This window comes from Emydura macquarii, unplaced genomic scaffold, assembly GCF_026122565.2.
Source record: "Emydura macquarii macquarii isolate MOO-44397 ecotype Brisbane River unplaced genomic scaffold, CSIRO-AGI_Emac_v2 contig_1876, whole genome shotgun sequence".
In the NCBI taxonomy this organism is placed as follows: Eukaryota; Metazoa; Chordata; order Testudines; family Chelidae; genus Emydura; species Emydura macquarii.
Genome location: NW_027132013.1, coordinates 22,348,364 through 22,366,451, shown reverse-complemented (window position 1 = coordinate 22,366,451; position 18,088 = coordinate 22,348,364). Strand labels below are relative to the sequence as shown.

The window sequence follows — 18,088 nt, the reverse complement described above, 5'->3', positions numbered from 1 at the left end:
AAAAAGCTAAATCTTTTCCTTTTGACATTTATTAAATAAAAAGTTTCAATTTTTCTATTCAAAATTACGTTTCATTTTGAATTTAATTTCAATTTTTTTTTTAAATAACCAAAATCAAAATTAAATGTTTCGTTTTGGGAAAAGTGAAATGTTTCATGTTACCTGAAACAAAATTATTTTGACTCTTTTGTTTACCAAAAAATGTGAAAAATATTTGGTTTGTTTTTTATTTTTCTGTTCAGTCACTGAACTGAAAAATCAGCTATTTGCACAACTCTGTCATACTGTATATGAATAAGGAGGCCAAATTAAAGTTTCACTGGCAGTTTTAATTGTGGCATTTCCTAACTTTTGATTACTTTATTTTGCAATGTTAACATTCCTTTAGCATACTTATTTGGATGTAATATATATATATATATATATTCACATATCTATATAGATATCTACATGCACATATACATACACATACACACATTTCCTAGCGGGCAATACTAAACTGATACTGAATGTTACAGACCAGCAAATATCCACTGCCTGATTTATGGTTTTGTGTTATTACAGTAGATTGACATTTCCCAGAACAATACGTCACCTTGAAGGTAACAGATCCGGGTTTCCGGGAGCCTCCTTAACAGACGTCCCATGAAGAACTCGCTTCCCAAATCCTCTGTGCGAATAAATGCTCCATATTTCAGGAATCCCACTTCATAGGGAGTGAACTCAACCCATTCTGCAAACAGAGCCACAAAAAGGACATTTAGAACTGACTGGAAAAAGAGATGCTGCTACCAAATAAATTGAAGAGTTTTAGAAGGAATACGTTGTCTGTTTTCTACCTCATCTTTACAAAGTATGATTTACAAACCCACCATCTTCTGAACCAGGTTTTCGAAGTTAGGTGCATGAAGCTGAACTCACATATACTTCAGTATGCGCCTCTTTCATATATTCAGTTACCTTATGTGCAAACACACATGAGCAGTTAGGAAACTAATTTAGCATGTGCACACACAAACGTTGTTTTTTGTGTGCATTTATTCTGCTCTCACTTACACTGGTTTTACACCAAGGTAACACCCCTGACTTCAGTGAGTTAGCAGAATCAGGCCCATTGTGTATTTCCATGCATAAATTAGGTGTACACAAATCTGTGTGTGCTCTGTTCTTAGTCTGGAAAATCTGATTCAAAGTAAGTGATTTGATTCCATATATGTGACACTGATGATCATGAAGGCAGATATATCCTGTTTCACTAACAGTGATGTTCTCTTCATATCCAGGGTATAGGTCTTTTAATAGCAATGCAAGGAAAATCGAGACCTGAAAGAACATGAGGAATTTATTTCCTTTTCATTCAAGAGGGTAGTACCTTCCATTTCAGCAGTGAAAGGAAGCCCATTACTTGATTTGCTTTTTTCTCTTCTTGGCTGAAGAGAAAAGTACCAAAGTAGTGATAAGCAAGATTCAATGCAGTCCTCTCGGGTCATGAAAATGGGATTTGTTTCTCGAAATATTTCCAATAGTTTCTTCTTCCAGTCAGGCTACATAAAGTTCTGAGAACAGCCTGTCTTATGATATTTCTACACTCATACATCTAGGTCTGATCAGAATCCTGAAATGCTGAATCCCCAAAACCTCTCAAACCAAAATTGTAAGCTTTGTGGGTCCTGGTCTGTCTCTTTGGGTATGTCTACACAACACCCATGAGGCACAACTCCAGCGCATGCAGGCGTACCCGAACTAGCTCTGGTCAAGCTAGGTCACTAAAAGTAGCAATGCGGGCCTGGCGGCACAAGTTGCTAGCCACCCAAGCACAATCTTGCCTGGGGCCTTAGGGATGTACTCAGGTGGCTAGCCCATGCTATGTTGCCTATGCTGCCACGGCATGGCTACGTGGCTATTTTTAGCAAGCTAGCTCCATCACAGCTAGTTTGGGTGTGCCTACATGTACCGTCCTGATTGCAGTGCAGACATACCCTTTGTTCAATGTTTGTACAATGCCCAGCACAATGGGGCTGCGATCCATACGTCTTTTCAGAGCGCAAAGAACAAACAACAATAACTGAACAGATATGCCTAGGACAAAAACCAAACCTTGATAAAGTTATAATCAAATACATTGCTTGACTATCATCATTACCTTTGAAATCTAGAGTGCTATACTTGTTCCTGACATTGACTGCCACATAGATGGGCAACGGGTTCTGACCCTCACTCACCGATTCCCGTTGGTCTGAGAGTTTATGGTTGTCTTTCTGTTTTTGAAGAAAAAGGAATAGTTACCTGAGAATATATGAAAATGACTCAGTAACCTCTCTTCTGAGAGCTAGACTGCAGCATTTATGCCACAGCCCTGTGCACAGGGTGGCACAGAGCCATGCCACCCCAGAGAAAAACTGGAAATGATTATTCCTCAGGCAGATACAATCCCCCAGGGCTACTCAGTGCACACAGAAGTACTCAGTCTGCATTCCCTGGTGTTTCAGTTTTGCTTTGTGGGCTGGAATACGGAAGGGAAGGGAGGTAAGAGCCACAACTTTGTCATCTCCCCAACCCCTTTCAGGCAATTTTCTCCCCAGGATGGAGTGGGGAGCAAATAGTCCTTATATTCCTCAGATGGAAGGGACTGCTATTGAGGGAGACCCTTGTGAGGGGGTGGTGGGAAAATTTCTTCCATGACCCCAACACCTAGTGACTACACAAGGGCCATTGTAATCTGGCCCCTTGTCTGGTCTTAGAATATTATAGTGAAGTACCTGAATCCCAATCAAGTTCTTCTCTATAAGACTGTATCGTAACCAGGGGGTCTGTCTGTCTGGGATGTTCCAAAGTCCCATGAATAACACACAACTTTGATAGCTGCAAGTCCTTGAAGATTATGGATGGTTTGATAATGAAATAAGATTATTCAAAAGGAGGGAAAACTGGCTAAAGTGTGAGGAAGATTTTTTATGATCTAACATAAGACTGACCCACCTAAACAGTTTATACTTTCGTTTAATGAACATTCCATACACACACACACATTATATTGTCGAAAAAACACTGTATTTCAGTGCATCACTTAAAATAGTAGCATAAAACTAGCCTGTTTGCCATCTTGACATACGTACCATTTAATTATTTTGAAAAGAAAAAAAATCTACAAAATATAATAGTATGCTTCATATTGACTTTTTTGCAATTTTTAAAAAATGCTGGTTTTGAGCTATCTAAACAGAAAAAAACAGCATACCAAAAATCTTTAACTGGTAAAAAGTGTCATTATTTCACATTTGGCTTCTCAAGCCTGGGCAACCCCCCGCCCCAATATTTTCTTGTAAATGTAGCCTTGAACTTAGAACACGCATAAACAATTTCACCCGCAAATGATATTGAAAATCGAGACTTTCTGATGAGTGTTTCCTCAACTAGAGTTATAGAATTGCTGATGCAATGCTTACTTCCGTAGTGATCTTAAAAACATGCTTTACTTATTAAAAATCTTTGGATAACCTCCAGATATAAGAAATGCAACACAGAAAAATCAATGACGTTGCACATGCCCACATTCACTCACTTGTCTCTTAAGGCTGAGATGACATTACAGTGTACTTCACAAATAATTTCAGAGGAGTAGCCGTGTTAGTCTGTTTTTAGGAAAAAAGTGAGAGTCCTGTGGCACCTTAAAGACCAACAAATTTTGTAGTTTCTGCCCACGAAAGCTTATGCCCAAATAAATTTGTTAGTCTTTAAGGTGCCACAAAACTCTCGCTGTTTCACAGGTAATTGTGAGCTATAAGTCAAAACCCTGTGGCCATTCTACAGCTTTTAAAGGTACATTTACAATTTAAAAACTATAACTGAATAATCCCAAATGGTGGTCACAAACTATTGTGGTGGAATTTCATGTCTCTTATGATTCAAGGCCAAATTTTTTAGAGTGACAATTCCTTTGCGGGTGCAATATCCACTCACAAAATTTGCACTCACATTTTTGTACCTGTAATTGAATTGTGGATGCATGCATCTCTAGCTATGCAACTATGGCTGCAGATTTGGAGGTACTGCAACTATTGCTAATACCACCTAGCTCTTATATAGGGTTTTCACAGAGGTGAAAATATTGTGATCTGCACCTCCAACTCTTTTTGCAGGTGCAAACTGCATCTGCAAAAAGGAGGTCGGGCCTTCTGTTTAACATCACAGAGAAGTTAAGGATCCACTGCCCAATTTCAGTGTTCCTGTAGCCAAAATTCAATAATTTAATATATGGTATGCATTTATATCTAACCAATCCAAAATAAATTTGATTCCAATAGAATTTCCTGATGCAAATAACTCTTCAGCACCATTGGTCATACAATCTCTCCTCACAGATTTATTGCTCCTAATTCTTATAGAGAAAACATCTACAGCTTTCTGAGAAAATAGATACTGTACCCCATTATGCAGCATATACTCAATGATCAGCCCCCACAGGTCTATAAATGATGTCCTGTATCCCTCTTGTTTACGCTGACATAGCTGCTTGTTAAAATAATTCATGCGCTCCATAGAGAAACAACTCATCTTGCATTTGGTCACACATTTCTGGGCTTCACGGATTTGCTCATCTAGATCCTTCTGTGACCAATAAGCATCTTTATACAAGTTTGCCATGGTCCTGGGAAAGGGTAATATAGAAAGAAAAATTAGTAAGCAAAAATTAATCTACAAAAATTCTGTCTTTTGGTTAGAGTATCAATTTTAAATGTTTATTGTCGTTTGTGCCCTACTCATTTTTTTATAGCAGTTTGTGGAGGGAAATGCCATTTGAAGTCGCTGTGCCTGTTCCCTAAAAGGCCCGTGTAACTAAATTTTTTTCTAGTGTCTGACATTTCCTTTTTCCAAGGAAACTACAACATTTTAATGGGTGAAATTTTGTTTTCTATGTTTATTTTTCATGATAAATGTAAGTTAGTTTTGACCGATGACAGTATCTTGGCACCACAGTATAGTCAGCATCCATTTTATGGCAGTCCTTAGAATATGGCTGTCTGTTCTGGATGCATTTCCTAATGCCTAGAAACCCCTTTGATCCTGCTGGCATTGGGAGAGCCACAGCTACGTGTTTTCCTGCTGGCTCTCAGATTACAATCTTAATGATGGAGAGCTGTTGCTAACATCTCCATGATATATTTTTTTTTTTTATCAAAGCTCTTTGTATCAACATCTGACAGAAAGATCAACTGAAATCCCTGATTGAGTCCTGCTTACCAGGTCGTGCCAGACAAACCAGACAGGTATGTTGCACAGTCTAAGACATTTAATTTCTTGAGACCCAATAGGCTGCCAATTGCCGTTGTCAGTGATCTCATTCCACCACCTGTCGTCATGATGGCCACCACTGGAATCTGTTCATCACACAAAGACAGAAAGTTAAAGCAAGCACACATGTTTGCTCAGAACTAGAAATGGAACCCGAGACCCAGTTCAGTTCCAAAATGTCATAGTTCAGGCCTCTCTGTTTATTGGAGCAGAACTGGAACAGCAAATCCAAATACATCTTTCCTCAGGGTATGGATCAGATATGGATCTGCCGCTCCACTATAGAGAAGGGCATGAATGATAGTAAGTTCTGGTGCTTTTATTTATGCAAGAAATATAGTATTTACTCCCAAGCTGTCTCATTTCCTTATCGCTTCATTCTATCTCCCTCTTGATTTTTTTTAAATCCCCTAACCAACCTGTGAGAATATTTGTACAGCTCAGAGAATGTTGTTTGATCACCCTGGACAGGGACTTGTTTTCTCCAGGATCATTCAGTTACTTAAACGAATAGAAATTTTGCTTTTGGAATTCACATGCTTGCAACAGATGGAAGGTATTTAAAAAAAATATTCACTGGATAGGTTAACTGAGCCCCCTAGAAGTGGTTTATCACCCACACCACAAATGATGGAATTGAAGCAATGGATGAAATACTTTCTAATTAGTTTAGTTAAGTGCCTGGGTATTTATCATTCAAACCACTTCTGGAATGGAACATACAAGTATGAACCCCAGATTGGAGATGGTGTAGACATTTCAAAATGGCCAGACATGTAAGAGACACATAAGGTCTCCTTTCCTTATAAAGACCTCACTGTACCGCTTCTGTGGCACTGGGAGCCCCTTCTGGGCAGTCAGAAACCAGGCCAGTAGTAAGTCTGTTATGTGTCTCGCATGTGCCACTGTAGTGCACAAATTCCTGAGCCAAAGACTGGTGTTTAGATATAGTAAGTAGTCTTTAATTAGCCAAGTAACAGGTCTTTGCAATTGGCCTAGAATTCAGGGGTTCTGAAATTCTGGTACATGTATCACTGGTGGTATATAGGCTTAATGTTCCATCCATTCACTTCATAACAATTTTTTGAGAAGGTGGCATGTGAACCAATACAGTTTGAGAGCCACACACAGTGTAATCATCTTAGCCAGATGGGAACAAAGGAAACCTTCACCAGACCCCTAAAAAGCAAATATCTAACCCAGCTTTCAAGTTTATCTCCTAAACGGCTGAGAACATACTCCTGTACAAAAAAAGGGTCAACAATAATTTTTATATTTACAGAAACATAACTGGCTCATTCTCTTCCTACTGAAAAATAGCTGACCCATTTTTTGTGACTCTTTCTAGAACAATTCACCCAGAAGGTAAAAGTGTAAGAAATGTATAAGCAACTGAAAAAGGATCTTTTGAAACAATAACACTTAGCTGTAGGGGATGCATATGCTCCAGCTATAATTTGTTTATTAGCCACATTTGCTATCCAGTTTGCTCAGCACTCACCTGAGGGAAGGAGAAAGCAGACACCTAGGACGCCACTTCACATACCTCATGATCATGCAGGTCCCCTTCTAGCTGGAGAACATTTTTCAGGGCAGCAGCAACATATTTCTTTCTTTTACACACAAAATCCTTCTCCTCTGCACACAGGTCATACCCAAAGCGCACATCTAGGTCTTGTGGGCAGGAACAATGACTAGGACAAACACATGCATACTTATTACATATTAATGTTTCTAGTCAATTTAAGGACTTAAACTACAGAAAGTCCAAAACATATTTACAGACAAAGCTTTTCCACACCTCTACCTAATCAGGTTGATGCAACATGATAAGAAGAGAAGAGGATAATGTCAGTATTAGTTGATAGTTTAATTCTATTTTCTAAAATTAACTAAAGTTATATATTGCTACAATTTACTGAAGTGGAACTTCTGCTTTACCTCTAAGGTTAAACCTAAAGGGCCCAATTTTCAGAGGAACTTCCTGAATCATGACTGCAAAACTGGTGGAGTCTCATCCCCCTCTTGTGGCTAAAACGTTTTATTAGAGGAAATGTTTAAGCACAAAACAATAAAGCAATAGTCAAGGTTCAAAAAAGCACAGTAATACAGCATCCGGGGATGATATGCAGTGGGGGGGGAATGGGGGGTGATCGAGGATGAGCTGTGGCCCCGTGGGAGGGGCTGGGGGGGTGGGGCTTGAGGGTTGCGGGAGGGTATGGGGGGGGACGGACGCTATCCAGCATGGAGGGGGGGTCCCTGGGAGGCATTTGCCAGGGAAGGCAAGTGAGTCCATATGTGGGGGTGGAGGTCTGGGGAGTACAGTGGCGTGCGGGGGGATATGTGGGGGGGACAACGCTATCTATGGTGGGGAGGATCCCTGGGGGGTTGAGGAGGGAGGGTCCCTGGGAGGCATTTGCAAGGGAAGCCAAGTGAGTCCCTGTGTGGGGCTGAGAGTGGAGGTCAGGGGAGGACGATAGGAGATACATATGTGGGCATGAGGGCACATTTCAATGCATAGTAAAGTCATTGGGGGCATGCTCCAGTAGGAAAGAGTACAAAAGTCCATACGGGGTGAAATGATTCTCATTAGTCCAGTGTTCCTTATGGTCGACTGGCAGGTCAGCCCCGTCTTCTTCTGCGGTGAGTGAGTCCATGTGTGGGGTGGGAATGGGAGCTTGGGGGGGGGGGCAATGATGATGGGGTGGGATGGGCTGCAGTGTCCCGGATGGGGCGTGGTGGTGTTGGGTTTAAGGTTTACAGAGAGAGATATATATGGGCATGAGGGAGCATTTCAGTGTACAGTGGGGACATTGGGGGTATGGTTCAGTAAGGAGAATACATAGGTCCGTACGGGGTGAAATGTCTCTCGGTAGTCCGGTACTTATACACACAAATACATTTACATAATTACCATCTCTGAATCATGGCACCCTCTACTGGCTGCCATCTATTGAGGATATAGGGTGTAATCCTGGCCTTATTGAAATCAATAGGAGTTTTGTCATGGATTTCAATGGGGCTGGGATTTCACCCTAGAAACTCTAATCCTCTTACACAAGTATGGCTTTTCACATCTTGTTTTACTCAATTGCAAAGCATAGTATTCCTCAAGGAGGAAGATTATGGGCATGTCAAATTTAAAATTTAAAAACAAAACTGTTTATAAAGTTACCCAAGTGCAAAAATGAAAAGTGTACAAAAACATTTTTTCTTACACCAACATAACTCAGAAACAGGTAAGTGGATTGTCTTCAAAATTTCAAATGAAATTAACTTTTGGACTAAAAGCTTGAAAAAATTAACAACAGGATATTAGTTGCAAGCAGAATCCTGTGTAGCCAGAAACAGTCTGGACCTAAATTATGAAGCTTAACTTTTTTATTTCTGTGGCAAACCATCGGTAAATTCTGCATCTGAGTTGCAATTTCTGCTGCATTATGACATGAATAAAGAGGTTTCTATTGCAATAAACAATTTTAGATGTTCACTGCTCTGATTGTAATATTCATTTTAATATTTAATGCAATACAAACTTTTTTTGAATTTAGACTGTGCTGATGCAGAAGTCACCATTTGCAGCAGAGTTTGATACTGGTGTGCTGTACAGATCAAGAGGCATGCAGCACTACACTGTTTTTCATTTTACATTAACATAATTTTTCACGGTGGCTGTTGGGATTATCCTTTTCTCATCAAATGCAGATCCTCATATCTAGCTGCACCAACTATATTAAGGGAAAATCCTCCCTAGCTCAGTGGCTGCAGATGGCCTTTGGCACAATGCTACTTGTAAGGTTCTGTTGCATGGAGAGGATAAGATCTCTGGACTCTATGCAGGAAATCTGCACTGCTGTTCATCCTAGGGACTGACTCACAGAGCAAAGAATGGGGACAGGACAGAGGTAGGCTGGGGCCAGTGGACCCATCACTATGCAGATCCACCAGAATATTCCTGACAGAATTGGTGGGGGGAACAGCACACAACAGCAGCAGGAGCTATGAAAGCCTTCGAAGTGCAGTGGTAACCATGATTCCTTCTTCCCAGTCACAGAGCCCCTCTTCACCAAGCTTGGGCTTGGTGCAGTTGGGATGGGCTTTCCCCTTAGTGATTATATTGTAGTAAACTCAGTAATCCAGGGCGGTTATTGGTGCTGTGGCTGGAAGATGAATACATTAATAAGCAGATATAACACTAAACATGGACTGCTAGGTATAGTGGGTCTATAATTTTTGACTGCTTTGAAATGAGTTACATGTTATAAAAGAAAGTGATAGATAAGTTACTGTGTGGCAGCCCCAAGGGATTTTTCATCACCTTGAGCAACAGAAGCAGGTCATTGGTCATTACTGTCAGACAAGTTGATCAAGATGGCGGTGAGGGACTCCCCTGTGAAAATCATGTGTTATTCTGCAGTAACTGCTGTACACATAGAAATAAAGGCCTTTTTTTATTGCTGAAAAAGAATAAGCTTTGCTGTGTTGTGACTGATTACGGTCCTGCTTCAGGAAAGCATTTAAGCACATGCTTAAGTCGCCTCCTATTCAAGAAATAAAAATTGTACTTAACTGTAAGTAGGTACTTCAGTGTTCTCCTAAGTAGCAGTGCTTTCTTCCACTGGAGCCTTCATCTGCCCAAGCTTTATACTACATGCAGTTATACATAACACTAAGAAAGTGGGCAACATATCAGTCAGTATGGGTACAAATTTCACATTTCTATCTACCCTGTCTAACGCAGCTTCTATCTAATGCGCGGTATCACATATTGTGTATGTGTTGTGGATTTAAAAAAAAAATACATTCTAGTTTCCAGTCCAAAGATGTTGTTTTTTAAACAGGTGCAGAAAGTGGCCCAGGCAAAGCTTGGCTGACAATGTCACTAGCATCCAAAAGAAACCAAAGAAGAGCTCTTACCAGTCTTCCGCCTTCACATGCAAATCAAATTTTTTTTCCTGAAAAACAAAAATGTAATTGTGAAAGTAAAATCATAGTTTTAAGCTTTCCTTCCCTTCAGCCTTCCGAGTGAGTTTTATTTGCTCCACAGCAAGGTACAGCGGCCACAAAATTGAGCCCAAAAGTTCAAGAGATGTATATAGCTTCAAAACCACTAATTTATTTCCAGTAGAATTTATTCTTAGTGGCTCAACATTTCCCAACGATTTCAGACAACTGTACCAGTTTACCAGACTGTGACCTCAGTTGCATCAGCCAATACCTACCATCGTCCATTCCATTATGCAAATCATCAAATGCAATGAAGAGTGAAATCTTGGCGTTCCTAAATGCAGTCTCATAACTGCAAGACTGTGACTAGACGTAGATGAAGATCTATTGTGTATTAGACAGTGCACAAATGAAATAAAGATATACCAGGCCCCAGAAAGGCTCATAATTAAGGCAGGGAAGGGGAGTAGCGTATGAGTCTCAAAAACCTAAAGTACCTGTACTGGAGCTTGTTTCTGTGGCTAGGGAACATATCAGATACCAAATTGTTTAAAAAAGGTTTACCAGACTGAGAAATATTTCATTTTTTCTTAGAAGTAATATTTTGGGAAAAATTTAAAAGCTTGTGCCCACATTTATGCCTGGAAATCAATTAACTTCACATGCTAACATGTTAATTGGTATTTGCATACACATTGTCTACCTGTACATGCAGTGGACAGATTTGTGTGTGCAAATATGTGTATGCCTGCATTTGTTACATGTGAATCTTAGCCGCTGTTTAAAAATTTGGTTGCTGCAGTAATTATAATATTTCTTTTTGTGTCTGTATTTTTTTGTTTATTTAGTGCAACCTGATGTGCAAATGGTGGACATCAATAAACCTTTCTGAGACAGAATGAGCTAGGTGGATAGCATTGATGGCAAGACAGATATTATAAACTGCACCAAGAAAATGCTCTTCAACATAGGTCACCTTCTGAAGCAAAAGGACAACAGTTGCCTGTAAATCTGTGAAGGCAGAATGGCCGGCTCGCTGTACAGCTGAGGAATTGTCCTGAGTGGCAGAGCTGGGGCGGGGTAGGAAATGGAGCTAGGGAATTAGGGAGGCAGGATGCATAGAGGCTGGGGAATATGGCTCCCTCCTCCTGTGCAGCCTGTTTCTCCTCTTTTTAAAGGACAGTTTAAGACACATTTGCACAACACCAGTATTATTTTAATAGCATTGGCCCATTGTCTCTAGGAGACCTGGGCACTGAAAAGACACTGCCACGGCATCATCCCTCTTCACTGGCCCCACAAAATGTCCCTTTATGGAAGCTTGCTCAGTGCAGAGTGTTTCTGGTGGGGTGGAGATGGAGCAAGGGAGGTGTCACACTCTGTGACACTCTTCTCTGCTCTGAATCCAGCTGTATTAGCCCTCTATTAGCATGTGCAAGTAGTCCCGGCCACATGACAGCATGGCCGTTAGCAGCGCCTAAACTGCTGTGGAGAAAGGAGCCAGAGAAGCAGTAATCATCCCTACAACACAGATCCCAGCTCCATGCAGAAGAAAGAGGTCTCTTTCTCCAAGGTCTAAAGGGAACTTCATAGAGTTTTTCTCCCTCTTAGTACCCTCCTGCAAGTTTTTTCTGTGGGAGGGGACAATCTAGCCCTTTATTCTTACATTGGTGGTAATTTTAAATTGGTCGCTATTCCTAAACGCTGGCAGCTGGAACTCACCTCTGCTACTCTTATTCTCTCTCCCATGGGGAGTGAATTCAGCATCACAGCTGGGGAGCCTGTGTCTACATTGTAGGTACAGGTACGCTGGAGGGGGGGAAAAAGAGTTTGTTTGCACAAAAAGGAAAGGGTTACCCTGATCCCCCATAAAAAATAGAGTTATGTTGCTATATATATATATATCCCTATTGTGTTTATAAAGGACAGTTATAACATACAGCATTGAAATGCTTCTTCTTTGGTAGCATAACAGTCAGTGTTGGCTCCATATACTTGGCATAGTGGAACTTGGTAGGATATGAAGGGCTAATGATGGCATCAGGGCCCAGAGTAAGAGACTGTGTTCCTTCATAGGAACCTTTCACTGTGAAAGAGAAGTCTTTTCCTGAAGGAAAAAGACAAAGCACACAGAGAACCTTATTATTACCTGACTGGAAAATTATGCTTATGTGATCATATATAAGAAAACATTTACAAGTCCTCTGTATTGCGTTAAAAGAGTCTAAAAAGCCAAGAAAAACATAATTCCCTAGGAAAACCTACTACTCAGCTATCCAAAATGAAACCTAATGTACACAAGTGTGACAGAACTAATACTCATAGAAAATAATTACCATACCTTTTCATACTAAAAAACTAGACATGATAGTTTTTAAGAATCTCCATCCTTAGAGGTTTTTAAATCCTGGCTTGACAAAGCCTTGGCTGGGATGATTTAGTTGGGCTTGGTACTGCGTTGAGCAGGGGCTTGGACTAGATGACCTCTTTCAACCCTAATCTTCTAAGATAGTTAATTCCAGTTCACAGCTGTAGCTCACCTACTAAAATCTTAATAACTAAATGTGACCCACATAATAACTTCTGTATGTAGTAATAAGTGTCTGTATGATACATCTAATCAAGCTTTTCCACAATACACTGTAATATTATTGCCCTTGTTCCATGATTGTAATGTATGAAACAAGCTTTTTTCTCTCTCAAGACACACAGGCTTACATTTTCAAAAGTGATGCATGGTTTTGGGTGCCCAATTTGAGACACTTTGAGGGGGCCTGACTTTTAGGAAGTACTGAGCACTTGCCCACTGAAAATCCAGTCCTTTTCAGATGTCTTCAACTTGGCATTAAAAATCACTGTCACATTTAAAAACTTAGGCCATACAATTCAGCACCATTTATCCAATATATCATGGAGACATCAAAAATATTTGAAACAACGGGATTCCAATAATCAAGCAAGATTTTTGACAAATAACATACGTAGGTGGGATATAGCTGAAATTAGGATAAAAAGGAGGCTGTTTGTATTGAAGGGGTTCAGACATGTGGGGTTTTAATGGAAACTTCTTATTTTCATGCACTATATTCTAGTGAAGTAAATTTCTACTATAGCATTTTAATATCATACACACTAGCGGAGTTCTAGTTAAATGACCTCATAGACACATTTCTCTTTGTCCATTAGTTTTATGTTTAGTTCCTTCATAGACAATCAGCTGATATTGTAATAATCTTCCTTATAGTTCTTGGATAGGTTATTACAGCATCAAAATGCTGACTGCTCAGCACTTCTAAAAATTATTCTGGATTTAGGAGACTAACTTTATGGGTTTTGTTTGTTTGTTTAGTCTTGCCCCAATTCCACACCATTGCATGTATGCACTACAATGGATTTGTTCTTGCATGATCTCTTAATACTGGGTAAATATTACAATACAAAGACCCTGAAATCCTTTCTATAATTAAAGATGCAGAAATTTAGGACTGAATTATTTCATGTTTGCTAATGAAAATCATGTTGTAATATACATCAGTCCTGAAACTTGTGTGATTAAAATGTCCTCTTTAGTCTTGTTTTAATATAAAGTATTAAAATCCTATATTTAACACAGTGTATATATTAGCATAGTGTATTTGCGTATAACCATATAGATGTATTTGATGAAGTCAATGTAACCCATAACAGAGATCATATGTCGTCCAGCAGTTGTTAAAAAATTTGTGTCATGTGAAAATATTTTATTCCATGCATTTCTTGTAATGATCTATAGAACATGTATTGCTATAGCAACAAAAGTATCTTGTTATTAACATCCAGTTAATAAAGCAATAACCTCACTTGATTTATGCTGCTTCTTCTCATCTACCTGAACCTCCAAACAGCAAAGTGCACGAGACTGTAATAGAAAAGAAAAACAGAAGAACTCATCACAGAGAATGTCTCAGTCTGAGATTCCATCTTAATCTATTACTATCTGGCCTGGCTGTGGGTTATGAACACTGTGAAAGCAGCACACTCAGCCCCTGGAAGAACCAATTGCCTAAAATAGCTCAGTATTTAGCCCTCTAGTCAATGACGAGTGAAAGTGAAAGGCTCTGGGTGGAATCATAGCTAGTCACCAGGTAGGACTGATGACAAACTAAATGGTGTCTAGGGTTAAGAGTGTCAGGCGGGAAAATGGTAGCATGTTTAAGATTCTAACAGGAATACAAAACACCAAACAAGGCAAAAACATGAGAGAAATCTACTGAGAGCATAGCATGACTCCATTGGCAGAAACAGCTCTCATCTAAAATATTACTATGAATGTTTTAGTGACAGTAGTTCCTCTGTCACTGTGTGAAATTGTGGAGGACTGATGTTTGAGGCGAGCTGATAGCTACACATATCTCAGTGTCTCTCCCACTGTAGGGAATGGGGTGGGTGAACTGTTGTGTGGAAGTTCAATTATTACCACTTCCAGTTTTTGCAAGTAGTAGTCTGTATATTTCTGGAGGAGTGCTGGCTTGAGGGAACTCACAGCTACTCCAGTCACAGCCTCTCCAATCACGGGACACTCTAGGAAATGCACTCTAAAAATAATATGAAAGAGCTGAATAGCAGAGAAATCATAGTTACTTCAGTCCCAGCCTATCTCAACAGGAAAGAGAGGGTGTCGGCCTGTTGACTGTGGAGCCACTCACAGTTTCTGTAGTCCCACCTGTATTACCAGTATTGATATAGAATAGGAAAGATCGCAGAACAAAAATTTACCACTAGTACTCCATTAGTAAGGATGGCTTCAGGAGGACCTGAACTAGGAAACAAAAAAAAAATACATATTTCATGACTAGGTTAAATCAAATGACCACTCATTATCTTGCTTGTCACTCATGGAAGTATTGGGAATGATAGCAAAGACTAGACAACAAGAGTAACTTGTGGCAGACATGGTGCAAATTGCCTCACAATGCTTGCTTTGACTTACGCACAGCTGCTACCATTCCTGTTTCTCTTGTTCTGAAGTTCTTCTAAGCAGAGCCTGACCATTGTGCCAAAATTGATTGATATGAAGTAATCACAAGTTAAAAACAATTTCTTATCTCGCTTGATAATGTGGCTAAATAGTTTCTCATAGTCCCATAATCACGTAAATTGGAATCTTAGTTTAACCAGTTAAATTCCATCTCTCAGGACAGTCCATGTCATCAAGTAGATTTAATCTACCAACATCATGTTAGTCCATCAGGATATACATTCTGGGAAGTCTCTTGACTCTAAGCATTTGCTGTAAATGTAGATATAATTAGTGGGGGGAAATGCTAATAACTGTTGTGCAATTTGCTCAGACAACATTCTCATATAATGCAGTTAAACACAGGAGGCAATGTGGCCTAATGGATAGCCCACAGGACTAGCATACTGAAAGTTTGGGTTCTATTCCAAGCTGGCCTGCTGGATAACCTCCCTGTGCTTTAGTTTTCCCACCTGTCATACGGAGATCTATGGATGAAAAGAGCTATGTTGTATTATAGTTATTTAATTTAGCATCTAGGTAGAACATTTCTGGGACTGAAGCAGTGCTGTAAGGGGCAATCAAAGGATTCACACATTTATGAGTATGAATCAGGATGTACAATTAACCAAACTATTCAATTTCCAAGTATGAGTCAAGAGATCTTTCGCTGTATCTGAGCTTGAGCATGTATGAAAAGATTGATATAAATAAGTCTTCTGAAAAGTATAACTAGGCCACAAATCGATGTTGTGGAGAGACTAGCCAATGAAGGAAGAATTTCTTTACATTAAAGATGGTCAGATTATAGAACAAACTGCCAGATTCTGCTGATACAGATAAACTGTATACATGATTCCAGTGGGGAATTCACTAGAGTTCTGAATCCAATGGGTCTGGCAATTTCTTTGGGAGGCAGCAATTATAAGAAGCAGGTTTCCAGTTGTTGATTTATTACTCTCTGAATTTTTGCATCTTCTAATTCATTTGTATTTCACTTACATGGTCTCCAAGGTAAATTCTACCTCTAGCTCCTCCTGTGCCTAAAAATAAAAAATAGAAATGAGAGAAGTCACAGTATGCTGTTCTCTCCTTTCAGGGATAGTTTGTGTATAAACCTGATCCTCTGGTATATAATAGAGTACTACGTGGGTGAAATTTAATGGCCTGTGAAATACAGAAGGTCAGACAAGATAATCTAATGGTCCCTTCCGGCCTTAAACTCTATGAAGCTTCTGCAAATTAACTGCAAATTCAGTCACTTTGCAGCTTGCTTCATCTTCTACGGTCTTAATTTTTTTTAATCTTCTTGACATTATTATTCTGCCCCGTAACTGTTCTTGCTATTAGTATGGGGGAGTATTAGTAAGGGGGTTATACTTCCTGTTACCTCATCTCTTTGACCTGGTATTATTGAATGATTAAGGGATGTTCTTAACTCTCCTGCCCAATATTCCTTATATTTGCATCAACAGTACCAATGTGCCACCGATGTTGTTAAGACAATGGACAGATGTCTTGATGCTAAGCCTTTGTGCTGTATGCAATTCCATTTTTCAGCTATATGTGATATTGTAATGTAATAATTTAGAAAAATTTTGTGGGTTACAGTGCCCAGTCTTCCAAATATGGATACTTAAATATGATTTTTAAATCCTGAATTTACCTTTTAAATGGGAATTGATTTAACTAGATGCTAATTTAAGTGACCAAATGTGAGATTTAGAAATCTCATTCAGACACCAGTATTTGAAAATTGTGTCAGAGTATATAATTTTAAGTTGATTTTATACTAGAACCAGATCTAGATGTTAGAGTCACATAATTGCTGGGTCAATGGAAAGCTCAGACAAAGGGTCTCTGAGTACAGCCATTGGGGTTGACAGTCTCTGGGAGATTCATTCTTGATGGCAAGATCAGGAGAAAGGGTCTTTGCCAAGAGCATCATATGTTTGCCATGCTCCACTGGCCAAGTACGCTGAGGCCCAACTGCTCTTTATAATGGTGAATCAGCTTTACTGTGCAGTAGTTGAGAAATACTGGAGGTATTTCTGGCCAGTCCATGACATATGAAGGAAAATGGTACTAGTAGTACAAGTAGCAGTTTTAGGCAGGAAACCCAAGCAAGTGTTTCTCACTCAGCCCTGCCTATTATTTCAGACCTCACCTTTGGGTCGGTCTTAAAGTACATGAGAACTCTTTCTCCAAGTGGAAGCTTAGCTACATCGAAGTACACAGAGAAGAGGTGATCATCCTGAGAAATTACATCCTCATCGTAGACAGCCATCTCCAGCACGTTCTGGGAAAGGAGATGAGGGAGTTTAGAAATTCTACATTCTGGCTTTCACAGAGCCCAGGAAGCAGGGAATCCTGGGGATAGTCTGTATTTATCTTGTGCGAGGAAAAGAAGAAATGTTAAGGGGGAAGAAAATTTTGCAAATATCCAACTTTGAAGAAATCTACTCTAAATCTAAGTCATATAGTTTCCTTCCCAGTTCAATTTAAATGAGATAAATTAGATAGGCGAGAGAATGATACATTCTGTTTCCACAGAATAAGTAAGAAGCCAGGCCTCCAATGACAGCCAGAAACCTAATTTCCATCCCCTGCGAGGAACAATATTATGAGAGAGACAATGGAAAACCTGAAGAAATGGAGAAAATTCATTAGAACCCATATCCTAATTGCTACTGCATTCTTTGCTCTTTATGGAGGAAATGATTGGTGGAGCTGCATGACAGGTGTAGGGCTCATGCAGAGATGGACTCCACAGTACTTAGGAAGTGCTCAGTTCCCACAAATCCTGCTCCCGTGCAGTATAAACACACCAGTTTCACAGCCTATGGGACTTTT

At 39.7% G+C, this 18,088-nt stretch overlaps 1 protein-coding gene across 1 annotated transcript in view; it reads right to left on the bottom strand.

The window, feature by feature from the left end:
• LOC137159517 (cytosolic phospholipase A2 epsilon-like) overlaps positions 1-18,088 on the bottom strand; it is a 48,188-nt gene that overhangs the window by 10,681 nt on the left and 19,419 nt on the right. Inside the window, exons 5-16 of the mRNA XM_067557929.1 lie at positions 17,403-17,534; positions 16,238-16,278; positions 14,995-15,037; positions 14,080-14,137; positions 12,180-12,346; positions 11,962-12,048; positions 10,210-10,247; positions 6,839-6,986; positions 5,242-5,378; positions 4,426-4,648; positions 2,144-2,258; positions 596-733 (exon numbers count right to left, since the gene is read on the bottom strand). Of these exons, the coding sequence (XP_067414030.1) occupies positions 596-733; positions 2,144-2,258; positions 4,426-4,648; positions 5,242-5,378; positions 6,839-6,986; positions 10,210-10,247; positions 11,962-12,048; positions 12,180-12,346; positions 14,080-14,137; positions 14,995-15,037; positions 16,238-16,278; positions 17,403-17,534 (1,327 nt within the window). The remainder of the gene's footprint in view (positions 1-595; positions 734-2,143; positions 2,259-4,425; positions 4,649-5,241; positions 5,379-6,838; positions 6,987-10,209; positions 10,248-11,961; positions 12,049-12,179; positions 12,347-14,079; positions 14,138-14,994; positions 15,038-16,237; positions 16,279-17,402; positions 17,535-18,088) is intronic.